Source organism: Prorops nasuta, unplaced genomic scaffold (assembly GCF_024137725.1).
Source record: "Prorops nasuta isolate Cenicafe-Biocafe unplaced genomic scaffold, Cenicafe_Pnas_1.2 PNAS00004, whole genome shotgun sequence".
NCBI lineage: Eukaryota > Metazoa > Arthropoda > Insecta > Hymenoptera > Bethylidae > Prorops > Prorops nasuta.
In genome coordinates this window covers 221,422-236,688 of record NW_027116801.1, presented here as the reverse complement: position 1 = coordinate 236,688, position 15,267 = coordinate 221,422, and the positions used below count along the sequence as shown (strand labels likewise).

The 15,267-nt window shown below is 39.5% G+C and overlaps 2 protein-coding genes across 2 annotated transcripts in view; both read right to left on the bottom strand.

Moving 5' to 3' along the window:
* Positions 1 to 148: 148 nt before the first annotated feature.
* Positions 149 to 15,267, bottom strand: part of LOC136772685 (coiled-coil domain-containing protein 157-like) — a 29,110-nt gene continuing 13,991 nt past the window's right edge. Inside the window, exon 2 of the mRNA XM_066725815.1 lies at positions 149 to 471. Coding sequence (XP_066581912.1) covers positions 149 to 409 — 261 coding nt within the window. The 5' untranslated portion in view covers positions 410 to 471. The remainder of the gene's footprint in view (positions 472 to 15,267) is intronic.
* Positions 471 to 15,267, bottom strand: part of LOC136772678 (alkaline phosphatase-like) — a 143,102-nt gene continuing 128,305 nt past the window's right edge. The window contains exons 9-10 of the mRNA XM_066725805.1: positions 7,874 to 7,995; positions 471 to 4,192 (exon numbers count right to left, since the gene is read on the bottom strand). Of these exons, the coding sequence (XP_066581902.1) occupies positions 3,713 to 4,192; positions 7,874 to 7,995 (602 nt within the window). The 3' untranslated portion in view covers positions 471 to 3,712. The remainder of the gene's footprint in view (positions 4,193 to 7,873; positions 7,996 to 15,267) is intronic.

Sequence of the window (15,267 nt, the reverse complement as noted above, 5' to 3'; positions counted from 1 at the left end):
TAGTTATTTTTGACACAGGGAGGGGGAGGGGATAAGGGAAGAGCGTTAGATTTATTCATTCGCTCCGGCATAGTTGACGGGATGGGGAGTGAAAAAAATGTAATTACCATTATCGTCAGATAAAAGTTATGCAAAAGCTGTCTAGCGACTAGATTGGAGGAATCTGGGGGAAAAAGTTAAAGGACCTGTCGTAGGCTAGCTCCAGGAGAAGAATGTACAATTCCCCAGCGGATCCCTCGTGCCGTTCCACAATTTCCATGGCATTTATGGCCCTGGCGGTTTTCGTCGGGTATTTCCAGGAAGGCGCCTCGGATTTACCCAGCCGTGAGTACATCTCGTTAGCGACACTCTCGAGCTCGTCAATGTCCATTCTAATCGACGCTATCAAACGTTTGTTCAATTTCGGCATTGTCGCTCGTCGAACCCTGTACCGATTATCTTGAGGGTTATGTTGTTGGTCCGAGCAAGGCTCTGAAAGAAGAATGGAAACAAAAGTGAAGTTAGCCTCCGACCAGTCCGACTTCCGAGCCTCGTTTTACTTGACAATTCACACCGTTCCTCCCTCGCCTGCTACGACGAGTCGCGCAATTTTCCCAGCGAAAAACGTAAAGAAAAATTAAAAACAAATAAATCGTATACGGATGTGCGGTGAGGATATATGGAAGACTTTGGATTACTTTGGTTCCTTTTTTTATGCAACAATAATATACAGACATTCTATAATAATTTGTCGTCATAATAATTCGTGTTTACGTTATTTACAGAGGAATATATATATATATATATATATATATATATTTGTAGATTGTAGACTAGTGAGTCCGCATATATAAATTAACAGTTTGGTCTCTCGCAAGATTTGCATGGAGTGCTGCAGCGCTGCACCGACTCACCAAAAAACATATCGCGTCCAAGTGCTTTCTTCTCCCACGCACAGTGCAGAGTGTCTGTTCTTTATGTGTGCGCCCGCGCGCGCGCTCGCGAGTGTGACGGTGATAGCAGTATATAATACACAGATTACAAATGGATCCTTAGATTCTTAGCGTGCGATATCCCTAGAATTGAGCTAATACAGCTAACCTCGTATTTATGCAATGCGTAAAGCTTTAAAGTGCACCCTCCGGAAATTCTCAGCGAGGCCGGATGATGAAAACTTTCGACTTTCCCATTCGCTCGATTTTCCGATCCTTTAAAACCTTTCGTGGAATTCTAAATTGCGAGTTCGAAAAGAAAAAGTGCGCCGCGCGTGGCTTATCGATCTGCTACTTTTTTCTCTCACAGTTTCCAAAGAAGAAAATCAAGAAGGAGATAAATGTACGGAAAAGAAGAAGAAGAAGTAGGAGAGGTTTAAGAGAGAATACCGAGAGGAGGAAGAAAGAGAGATGGAGAGTGAAAAGGGAGGAAGGAAAAGAGCAAAAATATTGAAACAACTGTGTGGCGAGGCGGTGTGTGAAAAATGTTGGATGAAAGTTCGCTACTGGGAAATATTTACCAATGGCGTATGTATGAATAATGAAATTAGATCGAAACGGAGAATAAACGTAACCACCTGATGTTATCGTGGAAGAGTCGTGAATTTTGAAACACACTATATAAACGTAACTTGTTTGTTCGAAATGGACAGAACTGCAGGCTGTTTTGCCATGTTAATTTTCCTTTTTCCATCGTTCACGATAAATTCCACGAGAGCGAGCATCGTCGATAAAAATGCTTCGGTTTCCAAGCAGTCCCAGCTTTTCTTTACCGTCGCTTAGAGAAATCAGAACTGAAAATGGAACCGAAAACAATTTATCTTCGGAAACACCGGCGCTTTTATCAAATAACATTTATCCTATGAAATATGTATATTATATATAAAACGGCGTAAGAGCGCTATTTTCTCTCTCTCTCTCTCTCTCTCTCTCTCTCTCTCACACACACACACACACACACCTCCTTATTACTAATACCATTTGTTTTACTCTTGTCGTCGGTAGATATCGATAATTTTTAGCTGGACACCTCGCCACTTTTCGCTACGCACTCTCAAGTTGCTTCGTCCAGCTCTCTAAATAGAATTTCCTCTCAGACACATACACACACAAACACACAGGTCCAATAAAAATCCGTATTTAATGTAATTTAAAAAAGAAGCAAATATTGGCCCCGGAGTATTTACAATTTTTCCTTTAGAAAAACTCCGGATTTGTTGAAAATCCTTGTTGGAATATAGTGATATATATATATATATATATCTGCTAATATTTAATTATAAAAAGTTGTTGGAGATTTAATAGGGAAACTATATACGGATATTCGTGTGTTAGACATATCGTGGCTAGATGATATAGAGTTCCATTTTGGAGTATCGTGCCCCTGGGGGTTGATGTTTGAACAGGTTGATCTGGGAATACGGTTGTACATTATCCATGACAATACATTAGCCAAAGGTTCATCTTTGCTTCTTGTAAACTCGTTTGTCGATCTCTTCGATCATGTAGAAACTCTAATGGATTGAAAATCTTTATCCTACCGAGGCCCTATGGAGAAACACCACGAATTTCCACTGGTTCACAATTTTCTCTTGATAATTTTATCGCGATCATTGCGTTGATAAAATTGATATCGAGCAAATCCAGCGGGTAAATGATTCGTATGTATATGGTCGACTGTGTTCCTGTAATTAGAAATCTTGCCTCGTGCAACCTTATAATTAGAGAGGGGGGGGGGGGGGGGGGGTTGGGGTGGTGGAAACATGCCACGCATCGGCAACATTGATTTTCCCCTAGATAAGGACACAGCTACGACTGCTCCAACAGAGGGGTCTCTCGTGAAAATGCTAAAGCTACCTGCATTCGCCCTGCTTTCCTCGCAATTAATCACCAACGAATTTCCCGCGATGCTCCTTCAAAATTATTTCCAATCCTCAAATCAAAGTATTGCGCTTTTCTAGCTTAGGCAGTGTATTCCCTGTACTTGTTGTGTTTCGGACGTAGAAAAGTTTTCGTTATATAGATCGTAATCGCAGTGGAGAGGCGTTTTCCCGTAAATTTCCAGATTCATAAAATATGTAATCTTAATTGAACGGCATAGGAGTGCCGGGAGGCGTGGATTCCTGAAAGTTCCCGCGCTAATTACAGCGGTACGTGGGAGATACCAGCGTTAACGCGTGATATCGCGATACACCGTCGAGTTAGGGGAGCAACCTTGATACTGCGAGTCGGAAATGGCTGGCTAAAAGTACTCGTAGCCAAGTATTAACACGTCTCTCGTGACTGACAGCCGCGCGCGATAACGAATATACATATAGTATATGTATACGAGCCGGAGGATTGGGCGTAAAAGGAAAAGAAAAAAATGGCGACCCGCGCGTCTGATAATTAGCAATTTTCCAAAAGCCACTCCATTCGGGGCCAATCTTTACGGATTTCTCAATGACCCTTCGCCTTATCCAACACCGACACCCTCGGTCACTCGTTTAATTGTTACACATTCACATTTACAGCTTAGAAAATATATGAAAACGTCTTTACACCTGATCGAGGCGAAGAGAGTCTCGCGAGCTCCGCTTCCGGTTTGGATGCTGATGAAACTCGTCGAGCACCGAAGCCTCGGTGTTCGCTAACACTGAATTATCACATTCACTGTTTGAAATATATATATGTATAGGTTTCTTTCGAGAGAACAAAGGTCTGATTCAGCGGGAGTTTCCGGGCCGAGGCTGGAGCCACCATTAACTTTTGTTTCTCGCTGGGGAACGACGCCAGACGCCAAAGTTGGGGGGCAATATTTGTTGGCCAAGGGTCCGTAGAAGGAGAAGAGTAGTGTCGATGGCGTCGATGCGGGGCCCGGAGAGCAGCAGAAGGAGGAGGGGTAGAAGGATGGCGAAGGCTCGCGTCGGCGGCGAGTTGCGGCTGGACGACTTGGTCGGTGGATTCCTCGCTTGGTCGTTCATGACGTCACTGGAGATGGCAGCACTGTTCGGCTCGGCCGAGGGACAACTGATGGGGGCGCTGATGGTGTCGTTGCTCGACGCTGCGTCCCTCGAGCATCTGCTCGCGTGATGTCCCAGGCAACTCGCGTAAGCGATCGCATGGGGGATGTAACTTTGATCGACGCTGCCGCTGAAGAGAACGGTTGCCAGTGGCCCGATCGCGAAAACTGCCACGTCCTCGCCTCCGTGCGTCGCCCATGCCCTTGGGACACCTGCGCTCTGCCACAGACAAATTTTACATTTTCTATGCAACTTTACCGATGCGACATGCACCAATAAATCATATTTATCTCCGCTTAAAAAAACATGTCAATTATTTTACATCAATTAACCTATTTATTTAACAGGATATAAATCGAGTGGGAACGATCGGTGCGCGATGATTTTATTTCTCTGACAAACTCTGATATTACTTTATATATATATATATATATATTGTATTGGATAAATCTTATAAGGATGGAATTTATTTTTATGGCGCGCGCTTGGCTATACATATATCGTGGCTCATAAAATTTTCTTCTCGATGGGATTGGGCTGGAGTATCGAAAAAACAATTGCACTATAGTTGGTGGATAAAAGCGAAGTTGGCCGTGCGATATAGCCAGGTTTCTTTTCAGATTATCCCCTCCCCCACTTGACACATTTTAAGGGTGGGACGAAAGGAAAGTGCACGTCGCTCCGGGTTACGGCCAGTTCTCACTTTTGTCAGATTTCTCTCTTCTCCTCTCTTCCTTTCTCGCTTTCCCGCTTCTTTATTCTCAATTTGCCAGCATCTTTTCAACTCATCCGGCGCGCAGCCAGAATTCTCCCAGCGGTTTCGCGCTAACAGAATATCCTTTTGATTTGTTTCACCCGGTTTTTATTTCATTTTCACGTGCGGACCGGAAAAGAATTTTCCTGGAATTTTAGCCATTCGAGCCCCGTACAAGGCTGGAGCGAACTAGCGTTGGATGGGATGAAAGGCCCTGCAGCTCTTCAGGTTCGAAGAAGGGGAGGGTAACCATCAGGGTGAGAAAATCCACGTGGCGAGAGAGAGAGAGAGAGAGAGAGGGGGGGGGGAGGTGGATACGAGATGTTGCAGAATGTGATAGAGGCTGGTGCAGGAGGAGAGGGACAAATAAAAAAAGGGAAGGGAAGATGAAAGGGGGGGGGCGGGAGGAGGAGGGTGGGGATGGCAACCTGTACGTTGAAAATCTTGAACGTCGCAGGAGAACGGAAAGTGGCCATTTTTATCGAGCTTATACCTCGGAAATACGCGTAAAACTTTCATCGAGTTCAAAGCCCCGGCAGCATTATACTCCGAGCAATGGAAAGAAACGGCAACTTCCTGAAAAATGGCTGCCTCGGCTGAAATATCATCAGATACCTGCTTGGAAAAAATCATTCCTTCGAGGTAGCAACCCAAAACTATATCCGTTTAGCAAAAAAGAATAGAGAAAATAATACTACGCTTCTTATTCTTTTTCGCAATTTCCTTAAGAAGATTAGGGAAAAATCTGTCATATCTATATCGGTGCTCGATATCGTTTGAGATCTGGAAATTTTAGCAGGATGAGTTTGGGGGGGGGGGGGGGGGAGAAAGAAAAGTAATGGCCTGCTCTTGAAGAATCTCGTCCTTGGCGCGATCGCTCGTGGAAGTCACTGTCAGAAAGCGATAACTTAAGGAAATTATACTCGTCGAGGAATAAAAATGACTGGATGAGTGCACCACCAACCATGGCCATAATGGACTCGTTATTCTTCTCTCCAAACTCCAGAGAATCTCCTCCATCGATATTAAAATATTTTACGTTTCGTGCAAACACGATGCTTCGGCCCTGCATTAATGGCGTGGAATTACGAATCCTTGCCATTAGCCTTCTCTCCACGAAGCTTCGATCTGTAATAGATCGCACGTAACGTCGAAGAGATTCTAGAAAATAAAAACTAGAAGCCTGAATCAGTTTGATTTGTGCATGAAAAAGTGAGGCGTGGAGAGAGAGAGAGAGAGAGAGAGAGAGAGAGGACTGGGAAAAAAGGAAAAAGTGATTAGGTTAGGTTATATGGTTGTCCAGGATTTATAGATTTCTTCGGACGCGTGATAACCGTTTCTGGGTTGATGCTGGGGCGGAACGCGGTGCGAGAAGACGAGAATAATTATTTTCCCTCTTGGCGCGTCACTGGCCTGCTGAATTTATGCCAAAGCAAAAGGAACGTTTGGGAAATTATAGCGAGTACCCTGGCTGAGCCGAGTGGCGTCATGGCGTGTAGCTTTGAGAGGGCTTTGAGTTGCCTAACCTCGGCAGCAGTCACTCGACAGAGTCTTGACCGCCTGCGCATACGACTCGTGCGCATTCTCTCCGCGTTTCTTCCGTAGTTAAATTTACTGCCAAAGTCCCTGGCCTTTGAAATTTCACGCATTAATTCTTCAAGTACGTGAAATCTGCACGACGCGCATTCATCCAAACGCGCGTGCCCTGAAAACTTTTCGAATGGTTTGCTTGAAAAATGTAATGTACGAGCGGTCGAGCGGATTAATCATTCCCCAGGACCAGTGGCGCCCTCTAGGACTCTATACGCGTCCCCCTCCCCCAACTATTTAACGAATAACACATATACCGCAGTCTCTCGAAAAGAACCAAACAGCCGAAATTCGATCGTCTAGATTATTCAACTGGACGAAATTGAAGCAAAATTCGCGAAACAATTAAATTAATTAAGCAGATGGTAATTAACTAACACGCAAGTTGCACGAAATAAAGTTGAAGCAACTATTGAAAGGGGTATAGTAAACTACTAATGGAAAATTACTATTAATTACATTTTGATTAGTTTCGTTCATGGGGAGAAAACATAGAAATATCGAGTTAAATTATAGAAGGTGGTACGGAAAGATTATTGAGAGAATTTATGGTGAAAATGATTATTATTCGTGTAAGAATAAGAAATATTGGAGCAGCTTGATTTAAAAGGAAACGCCACTTTCTCCAGCATTTTAGCATTACATCCGTCTCTTACCTAAGATATCTCATAACGAATTGACTATGGTAATTTTGCAAAATTGAATAACTGTCAGAAAGCGGCGAGACGGATGGCCTTGGATAAAATGATAAGAGGTCCCGAGAAGACGCATGGTACATCTTACGAGTCCTCTTTGACGAATATTACTTTCCTGAAAATGCCACGCGCGCGTGTACACATTCCGTAAATATTCCTCGAGTATCATGCATCGTTCGAACAAAGGTTGCGAAAAAATGGAGAGACTAGTGCAATTCAACGCACGAGTCTAACGAATCGAGTTGTTTCGTCAAATGTATCTGCATGTATGTAGGCTTTCCATTTCAAGAGTTGCATTATGTAGTGACGCGTAAAACAATAAATGCAGGAGAGTGCGCTGAAGGAACCGCTGGCGGAGAGATAAGGCGGCACTCTTCAGAGCAATACTTTCCATTACTCGTCTTTCATTCGATTTTATGCAAAGTCCGGCTTTAGAAAGTCACGGGTTCCATGCATTTTTCACTCATTTTCTACGCGTTGATACGATGATCGATATAACATTGCCATTTCCCAAGCGAGGCATGCACGATTATTTCAGAATGGATACTACTATAAAAGTTGCAATTTCTTTTATACCATTATAGGATTTATGCGCGGGAAATCACGAGGATTCTGCAATTGGATTGGGGATAAAAAGTTATTAATCTGACAAATGGAAAATTTCTTAGCGCGCCAGTCTTGATTTTAATACAAGAAGCTAAGGGAGGAGGCAAGGATTTTTTCTCCGGACAGTGTTGCATATGTGCGTGCATATGACAGGTCGATGGATTTACACGTGGCGATGAACAGTGACAAGCCGTAAGAATCTGGAAAGAACGGAAACGAGATGAGAGAGGTAGCTATAGGTTGTCTTTGCTTTACCTGCATGGAATCCTTTCCGGCTTCGCGTATGATGCTACGGGGAAACTTGTATCCCGGCCCGTTGCTGTACAGCAACGTAGTGTAAGGCTGTCCATCAACGTCCGATGGCTTCGTATCGGAGCCTGCAACACAATACAACAATTCTAACCATACATCGCAGCTATATATATATATATATATTTACGTATGTTGTATAGCTCGTCGATACCTAAACCAATCAGTGTCGTTGTGCAATTTTAAAATTAATCCCATATCCTTCTCTCGCCGAGCTGCGCGATCTTTAATTATAGGAGCTTCGTCAGTGCGACACGCACACTTCTCGCTCAAAGTATCCTGCATCAAACTCAGCAGCCTTCACTCCTCAAAGATCCACATTTTTCCAAAGATTTAAAGTATACCCCGACACTATATGCAGATTCATGAATAATAACAGTAAGGATGAAAGAAGAAAAACCAACCTTATATACGCGAGTGATATAAAATTAAATAAGCCAAAGCGGACGTATTTAAACAATGATGTTTACGCGCGTTAGTCCAATGTGAAAATTGCACAAACTTCTTGATCGACGCGTCGAGATCCTAAATTCTCATTGACAGTTGCCTTACGATGGTAATTTCTGCTACGTGATTACTATAAGCTCGCGCAAGGCAAGGATAATTAAATCGACTTGAGAACGAAGTTGGTATGCGAATTGTAAACTTGTCACGCACCATGCACTATTATATACTCGCGTTCTAAGGCAACAATATGCTTCAGACAGCACAACACACACGTGCTAAGATTATAACTCATGTAGCGTATAGCTAAGTCCTTCTCTTACTCGCCAATAATTTAATTTTATTATATAAAATACTATAATTAATATTATTGTTCCACATTACACACTGATCTTTATAGGACTTCCGGTGTCGAGTGAGTTATTTCGCAGCAGCAAAACAGTGCAATAATATATTCCTCGAGTTTTCAGCAAACTCATATGTACGTATTGTATATTACTCCATGTGTGCATGCAAGTCACTTGTATGCATGTATATCGCGTCAATAATTAAGTAGCTATAACCTAACTTTATATACAAATTTATAGTTAATTTTTCCTGCTTTAGCCATGAAATTTTCCGCAATTTCCGCTTTGGATTAAGTTTTACCATGGAATATAAGCTAAACGATCGCGGTTAATACGTATACGAGTTTCTATATAGGAATAACTCTACGTTCCATCCATTTCATGCGATGTGTAACACACATCCTCTCAACTCCTTATGTCAATAAATAAATTAAGTGTCACACCTGATTTATATAGACAAAAATCCATGATAAAATTGGTCTACCTTGTACAATGACTTTTGTAGCACATCCGGTTTCCTCTGAGGCCTACGGTTCTTGTTAATTTGACAAAATTGCAGATAGCTATGAAAATAATATATGTTCTTCTCCATACTTGAGAGATTGCGACTCATCTTTCCACGCGTAGATATGGCTGAAGAAATGACTTGAAAATCCCTGATTTTAACCTATTCTTCGAAGGAAAGACACGATTCTACAATTATCCGCAGAGGAAGCTTCCTTTTTACGAAAACTGACGATCGAGCAAAAAAGAAATCAAAGTATTAAAGTATCACAATTTTCGTACCTTTGCGAATGGCATAAAAAAGCGTATAGGTAAGCGATCTTAATACAAACAAGATATTAGAGGTACTAATTCGATCTTGTGGTGGATTTACATATGTCTACATACTATATAGTTACACATGTTTCAAAGTTTAAATAAACAGATATCCTGCTTCGTAATTGAATAATTAATGCTGAAATATCAATTAATTGTTCAATAACAATAATGTAAATGAGAAAGAAATGATTAAAATGTTATATTTGCTTCGGATGCAATTTTATTAAATCCGCATATATTTTTTTCACATTGTGCTGGATTTATTATATCGTGTTACAGCATCATAATAGTTATAAAGCAGAATGTTATTTATATTTATAATTTAAAACATGTTTCACTATAGTACACGGGCCACATGCAGGATCCACTGAAATATAATCAGTTCTTTTAGATTCGGGGGGCTGGGCATCGGAGCAGCGCTCTCAGCGCTGCTCGTCTCAGTTATACTAATAACAATTACACTGTGGCCATTTTCCATGTAGTCGAGACTCGGATCGACAGATTTTCTCACAAGTGGAAAAATTCGTAGAATGCGTGTCGCACACACGTACAACCTTTGCATAGATATATGTATTTGTGTCGCGAGACTCTTTTGTTCATTTCTGTCAATTGGATTGTTTTATTGGAAAATGCTGAGTATGTGTAGCTCGCCGAGCATCAGCTGCTGGGAGCGCGCTCTCCCTTCAATCTCGACGTTTGCTCGCAGGCCTGCGTTCTACAATGGTATACAACTAAGCAGTGGGAAAATACGCGAGGATTTGTCAGAAACAATTGTCTGCCTATCGAGTCATGTATCATATAACATATTTCGCATCAGTTCCTTACGTGAATAATAAATCATTTTCCATCGATCCATGCACAGAATAAAATTGTTCTATACTTTAGACGCTGATTTTCCTAGAACGTTCAAACTTGTTCAAGTTCCTCGGCAACGTATCAAAGCAATGGGATAATACGTACGCGCATACCTATATTTATATATATTTAACTGGCACATACCAATTTCTCCCGATGTACAAGAAATTCCCTCGATTCCTTATTGTCAATAACTATATACGTTATCTCTAATGATTTTCTACAAAAATCCTAAATAAAATTGTTCCACCTTAAGAGAGAAATTGTAGTTCTTAGCGCGCGCCTGCGTTACTCCGCGTTCCTTCAAGTTTCGATCTCCACTGTGTAACTAAGCGATGGGATAATTATACACATATATATATATACGTATAGGATTTGTCAGAGGAACAACTGCAAAAGCCAATTCACATGGTGCATTAGAAATTCCCTCACAGTTCCTTATCAATAACTCAGTGTATTAATTCTATATATATATATTCCTTTCACAGGCTACTTTCTCTAGAATTTTCCATTTCAATCGAGTTCCTCCCCCATGCACTGTAATTAGCGAGGCAATAATTCTTGGCGATTTCACGCAGCAGGAAACAAAGTGTATTCCAAATCATGTACCTCATGATTAATTCCTTCAATTATACCCGTCGCGATAATTCAATATTACCTAATTTGACAGAAATTCCAATACAGTCGTTCTACCTCGCACACTGATTTTTCTACAATGTCCAGATTCGTTCAAGAGTTTTACCGCAGTAAACAAACGATTGTACAATATAATACGTGCAGGGATTTGACAGGATACGTGTTTATTCCAAATCACGCGTCGCATAATAAATGGCCTGAATTTCCCATCAATAATTCAATATTATATGCCTAATTGTAGAAAAGTGCCAATAAAATTCTTCCACGAGCCTGCGCGCACTAATTTTTCTACGACTTCCGGCCTGTCGATGAAGTTCCCTCGGAGCAACTGAGCGCGAGGCGATAATTCGCGCCACGCGGGCTTTGCCGCAAGAACGCGAGTGTATCCGCGAGTGAAGGAAGAAAAAACGGCTCAAGTGGTATGATGGTGCTACCCCCCCCCCCCCCCCCCACCATCTTTATTCCAGTCTCCCTATATAGCGAGCGGTTATGTTTTATTCAGCAGTGTTCTTCTCTCGTATCTCGCGCGGAGAGAGAAATAGAGCAAGGAAGCTGTGCCTGCCTGTCTGTCGTTTAACAACGTATAATTCCACCGTTTATTTGCCGTGTAAACGTTTCATTCGCCCTACTCCACTCTGCTGTCCCTTTAAAGTTTCCTGATTTATGCACCCAAACTTCGACTCTAATGACTTCCCATGGTTTACCGCGTTTAACCAGATATCCGGCAAATTTCATTCTAGCTGCAACATATCCCATGGAAAATTTCGCGATACCCCTCTCGATTGCCCCTTATTCTTCGATATATCTGTCGTCTCCTTCTGTATTTTTCCCCACCCTATCGATCCATGTCCGTTGCACGTGACAACAATTTTTCAATTAAAAATCTCTCACAAAAGTTTCTCTCAATTCAATGTATCGTTGTTGTCGATTAAAATTTCAGTAAAATTACAAAGTTTGGCCAAGACTCTGTTGCAGAGGGCTCTTACGTGATACTGTTAGATATATGTATAGGATAAGGGGTGCAATCAATATATATATATATATATATATATAATAGATACTAGATGGAGGGTTTAGCACAGAGTGTGATACGTGTGGCTCAAATTTAAGGCTACATGCACAATGTCACTCTAAACATATTACTTGTTAAACAAATCTTAGTATCCTCCTTGATCTCACTCATCTATGGAAACCACGCATTTTCACATAAAATTACAAGAATTATTATACGCACTGAGAAAAAAAAATAGTGTTATCAAACGAAACGTAGTTGGCTCAACTATGCCGTGAGGTTAAATACGGCGAATGAAATATAGGTTTTGCTTCAACCACCAGATATAGTTGAGAGGTTTCGTTGTCTCAACTACGCGAATAAATTAATATAATAGATTTCGTATTCATAGGTATGTTTTAAAAGTGTTGTAGCATGGTTAAAGTAATTTCCTATTACTTCATAAATAATTAATTCAAATACTAGGAAGATTATTAATTTAATTAAAAATGAGCTTCTTATGATATAAATGAAATGTAGGATATAAAAATAATTACTTTGAAAGAATAGATAAAAATGTTTAATTGCAGTAATGAAATATAACTTTGAACCAAATAAATTTATAATTGTATAAATTTTTGTAACACACACACACACACAGCAAAAAACATACGTAATATCAGTAACTTTGTATGAAATTCTCTCTCTCTCTCTCTCTATTTTTTGTACTTTATATTATTTTAAATTTGTATAGATTCTCACATACACGTGTAGATTAACATAATTGTCATTGGTATGAAAGGTCCTATAATATCACAGTAGCATATATATATATTTTTTATTTGATTTATAAGTGTATATACAGGGTGTAACGAAACGACCGCCTTTTCTCGTAACTGGAGGTTCGGGGTGACAAACTGAGTGCACGTGTAAAATTTCGTTCGAATCGTTCAAGAGGTTTAAAAGTTATTTACATTTAAAAATCACCCTTTTTCGGTCCTTTTCGAACGACTTTGATTGCACAATGGAAAGTGAAAAAACAATTGATGAACACCCCAATTAGAATGTAAAAGTTATCGATCGCACGCAATAATACTTTTGCTATTTATTCCATTAATCTGGCTATCAGATCAATTTTAAAAATAGCAAAATCCTTTTCATTACATTTCCAATTCAATTCAGTACAGTTATCATTGACTGAATTTATGGAAAGAGCGAGAAGATGCAATGAAAAGGAAAGTATCAAAAACTAAGATGTCGCGCGAACGCACTGATAATTTAATAGGAAACGCATGAGGGCATTCTCTTTCTACTAACGAAGCTAAAGAGAATGATTCAAAATCAATACATTGATGATAGCGAAAACTAAACTTACCCATTTAATGTTCTCCAAGTTCTTTTACATCAAAGTTTTTAAGAAAGCTTTAAACTGGCTCCTCGATGATTTCCAGAAAGCACACTACCACTAATTTTGCATTTAAAAACTCGCGAATTTAAGCAAATTAGGTATTAACCTACGTTTCTTCAAAACACCGGTTAATTTGACACTTTTGAACTGTTTGAAGTATGCTGAAGAGAAAGAGAGAGAGACACACAGAGAGGAGAAATAATAAGTAATTCGTTTCGACTACTCTTAATCAGCCTACTTCAAACAGTTCAAAAGTGTCAAATTAACCAGTGTTTTGAAGTAACGTAGGTTAATATCTAATTTGTTTAAATTCACGAGTGCTTAAATGCAAAAACAGTGATAGTGTGCTTTCTGGAAATCATCGAAGAGCCAGTTTGAAGCTTTTTCGAAAACTTCGATGTAAAAGAACTTGGAGAACATTAAATGGGTAAGTTTAGTTTTCTCTATCATCAATGTATTGATTTTGAATCATTCTCTTTAGCTTCGTTAGTAGAAAGAGAATGCCCTCATGCGTTTCCTATTAAATTATCAGTGCGTTCGAGCGACATCTTAGTTTTTGATACTTTCCTTTTCATTGCATCTTCTCGCTCTTTCCATAAATTTAGTCAATGATAACTGTACTGAATTGAATTGGAAATGTAATGAAAAGGATTTTGCTATTTTTAAAATTGATCTGATAGCCAGATTAATGGAATAAATAGCAAAAGTATTATCGCGCGCGATCGATAATTTTTACATTCTATTGGGATGTTCATCAATTGTTTTTTCACTTTCTCCACTTTCCATTGTGCAGTCAAAGTCGTTGGAAAAGGACTGAAAAAGGGTGATTTTAAAATATAAATAACTTTTAAACCCCTTGAACGATTCGAGCAAAATTTTACAGGTGCACTCAGTTTGTCACCCCGAACCTCCAGTTACGAGAAAAGGCGGTCGTTTCGTTACACCCTGTATATAGTCACAACTTACCTTCTAACTGAACAATATAATTTTTCCTTGAGAAAAAACCACAATCTCTGACGGGATTCGAACCTAGGATCCTGTGATTACTAGTCCAGCATTTAACCCACTCTGCTATTTGCTCCTTAATAAAGTATAGGCTTAGAATTGAAGTTTTAAGGGTCCCACGTAAAAACTGACAGATTTCGAAATACAACACCGCTTTTTATCAAAATGAAATATGTTAAAATATGAAAAAATAACAGAATTTTGGCGCAAGTTAAGGTGAAAAATCTTTTTTTTTTCCGAAGATACAAGCGGTCAAATTTTGCATTTTTGCTATTTTTGGTGAAAACATAAAATCTTTGAAAATTCATATCTCCTAAAAAAAGTAAGATAGAAGACTCTGGCTTGAATTAAAATACTTTAAAAGAATCATATTTTATTAGAGAAATACAAGCAAAATAATTTACGTATGAATCAAAGTAGCTAACACTGTTTATTAAAATTATTGAAAGCCTTCCTTTCAAAAAATTCGAATATTTTCATTTAAATAAGTTTTGTTTCCCATAAAAGAAAGCATGTTTCAATAAAGCTTCATTAATAATATTAATTTAATTACCTAAGAAATTTTGTTTTAATGGATAAATTATTGTAAAAATGATTTTTTATATTTCATCGAGTCCTATATGAGGTTGGCTGAACTATGCGTATATTCTTCTTCAGATACATTTTTGTTTTATACAAATATGTATTATTCCCACACTACTAAATATTTAGTTTAAACAATTATACGAAACACTTGACGTAATTTAATGCATGATATTTAATCAATACTGCAAGTTATTATTTTAATTCTAATTACTTTGGTGTAACTGCATATAACTCAACCTCATGGCAT